General features: G+C 37.1%; 1 protein-coding gene across 1 annotated transcript in view; it reads right to left on the bottom strand.

Annotated features, from left to right (window-relative positions):
* KIF11 (kinesin family member 11) overlaps window positions 1-2766 on the bottom strand; it is a 20160-nt gene that overhangs the window by 15324 nt on the left and 2070 nt on the right. The window contains exons 2-5 of the mRNA XM_027909596.1: window positions 990-1122; window positions 756-853; window positions 596-674; window positions 80-265 (exon numbers count right to left, since the gene is read on the bottom strand). Coding sequence (XP_027765397.1) covers window positions 80-265; window positions 596-674; window positions 756-853; window positions 990-1122 — 496 coding nt within the window. The remainder of the gene's footprint in view (window positions 1-79; window positions 266-595; window positions 675-755; window positions 854-989; window positions 1123-2766) is intronic.

The following is a 2766-nucleotide window of genomic DNA, read 5'->3' as shown; positions in this document are numbered from 1 at the left end:
TCAGAAAGTAACACATACTTATTATACATCTCTCAGCAATCCTGAAAGCCTTAAGATAACAAATTTTGAAAGCACTAACCCTGTTTCGAGGGTCATCAAACATCTGCAGTCTTTCTCCAACATCAGGAGTAGGATTCAGAAGATCAAAAAGCTCCTCATTATAGATCTCCAAAAGAGAGACTTTCACTGAAAATTCAGTACCATTCTCTGTGAGTTTTTCAAATATTTGATGCAGTGTGCGGGGTATTATACCAGCCAGTGGGTCCTATAAATTAAAAAGAAGGATTTAATTTATAAATGTACTTGGGGTTGCGGGGTGGAGTTTCTACTAAACAGCTTGATTGGATATAAGCAAGAATACTTTGGACAAAGATGATCTTCCATATAAAAACTGCCAAGAGTTGTATGCAATACATTAAAGATGTAAAGTTTTGCTTTTCACTTGAATGAATGAGACCACTTGTTAATCTACAAACAGTTAAGGAAAGTTAGCTTCAGAATTTGAAGGACACCAACTCTTAGTTTTCTTTAGCTTTCTGCAGTTTCCAACTTTGAATTAGTACAGGCAAGAGAAATCTCCGAAGTGAAAATATACCTCTTCCCAAGTATATTCCTCATTGGGTGACCGCTCCCCTTCCATTGTGAAGGTCTTACCAGTACCAGTTTGGCCATAGCTGTGAGAGCAAAAATAAAAATGTAAACAAGAAACTGAAATTCAAATAAAATTCCCTAATAATCATTACTGGCTTACTTACGCAAACACGGTACAGTTGTAGCCCATAATAACTTCATCCAAAATGGGACACACAACACTCCGGTATACATCAATCTGCTTAGCCTGAGGTCCAAAAACCTATTGACACAAAGACAACACATCCCATTTATCTGTACAATAACGTATAGCATCACACTGTACAGCAATGAGACCACATTAGAGAAATGTACTAGCTTGTTTCTAGAAGCGCCCAAGTTGACAAGCAGTCACCAACCATATCAAATGTGTAAGTCTTCTTTGATGTCTTATCTGTCACTCCTCCAGTGCGGACACTAACTTCCTTTCTTGCTTGATCACAGTCTACAACAGGATGGGAGCTTGCTTTAAGTTCTGAGGCATTAAAAGGCCTAAAAAGACAGGAGTTAAGAAAATCTGATTGATATCATTGCTAACAAGAACAGAAACTGATGAAGCAGTAACATCGCTCAGTTTAAGGATCTAGAAAAGCATAACTGGGAAAAAGGAACAGAGTTTTTAACTTAGTTTATTTAATAATTGTTTAAGAAAAAAAATGCAACCGTTCGGCAGCTTAAAGACCCTCCCTTTCCTTCTGTCACTGAGGGGCAAATCAAGTGTCCATAGCTCTTTATTACATCTATTTTTAACAGGTCCATAACCACTTTAAAGGTCATTTAGATGCACACATAGCTAAGATGCATTAGAACGTATTCTTCAACTGCAAGGGGGTAGCAGATTCATCCTACCAAACAGTTCTACAAATAAGAGCATTTGGAAGAGGAAAACACTTATACATGCAAGTTAGGGCAATAGTAAATCAAACTAACTTTAAAAATTTCCTCTTTTGTTTTTCATTTACACAGACAACAATGCCTACATCTCATGCCAATGATGTGAGCCAGAAGCACCAGAAATACCAACACACCCTACTAACTGCACAACAGAAAACAGCAATTTCAGAATCTTTATAATGGTGATGCATCTGAACATAATTTAATAAGACAAACAAAACAGATTCTGGGGGGAAGTTCCCATTAATTAAAACTCATCAAAGTGAAAAAGTTTAATAGAGGTGATAAAAATTTTACGGTATGCATTTTGTTTCACCACTAAGTTAAGTCAAACCTGACGCACAATTTTCCTTGAAGGGACATTTGCAACAATTTCTTGCTAAAGCATGGAGATGACTGCAGGCTGAAAACTAATAGCACGAAATCCCATTTTATTACTCATTTATTAGCACTACTGCACTGAGTGCCTTTAAAATATTTTAACAGAGACACTTCACGTGCTCTCTAAGTTACGTTAAAGAAAAAACTAAACAAAACACAAAAAACCCACAAGCACACGGCATCTCGAGTTTCCTGACCCTTGTGGCTAATATTTCTTCTTCAACATAAAACTGAGGTTGAAGTGTCAGATTCTAAACAGACCACCAGCCACTTTGGTGCAAGATTGACAGCTGACAACAGATGATCACTAAAATCTTGTTAGCAGAAGCAAATTATAGTTTTGGTTTTGTGACTTTTAAAATAACAGAAGGCTAAAGAGTGAATATATTCTGCTGTTTAACGATATAACAGTGAGCTAGTACAATGCAGGAGGTACGATAGCCCACAACTGTGATAAGAGGAACAATTTAGCAAGGCTGAAGCACACATCCACATTGTCACCACCCCACTAGACAAGCAGCAGCCTGGTATGCCATGGTGACATTCGACCACAGGTTCATCCCTTTTGGTATGAAGGACTATCACACATACTAACAATGCTAATGCATGCATTTTGAGTTTCCAAATTCATGTTTTACCAAAGCACATGAAACGTGTTGCTTGAAAAGGTTTTTTTATATGCTCAGACAGATCAGTTTTTGGGAGTACATTTGGAAACAAACAAACACAAATGCATCTACTTACATGTCTATAAGAAGAACCTAACTTGATGAAGAACAGAAAGGAAGAGCGGAAAAAACATTTACTAGCTCAAGTACACTGAAGCTATTAAAAAAAGAAAAGCTCTACAAAGGGCAAAAG

This window comes from Empidonax traillii, unplaced genomic scaffold (assembly GCF_003031625.1).
Source record: "Empidonax traillii isolate 1590-97213 ecotype Southwest subspecies unplaced genomic scaffold, ASM303162v1 scaffold27:size3997909, whole genome shotgun sequence".
Lineage (NCBI taxonomy): Eukaryota > Metazoa > Chordata > Aves > Passeriformes > Tyrannidae > Empidonax > Empidonax traillii.
The sequence above is the reverse complement of the archived record's forward strand: the minus strand, read 5'-3'. Positions and strand labels throughout refer to the sequence as shown.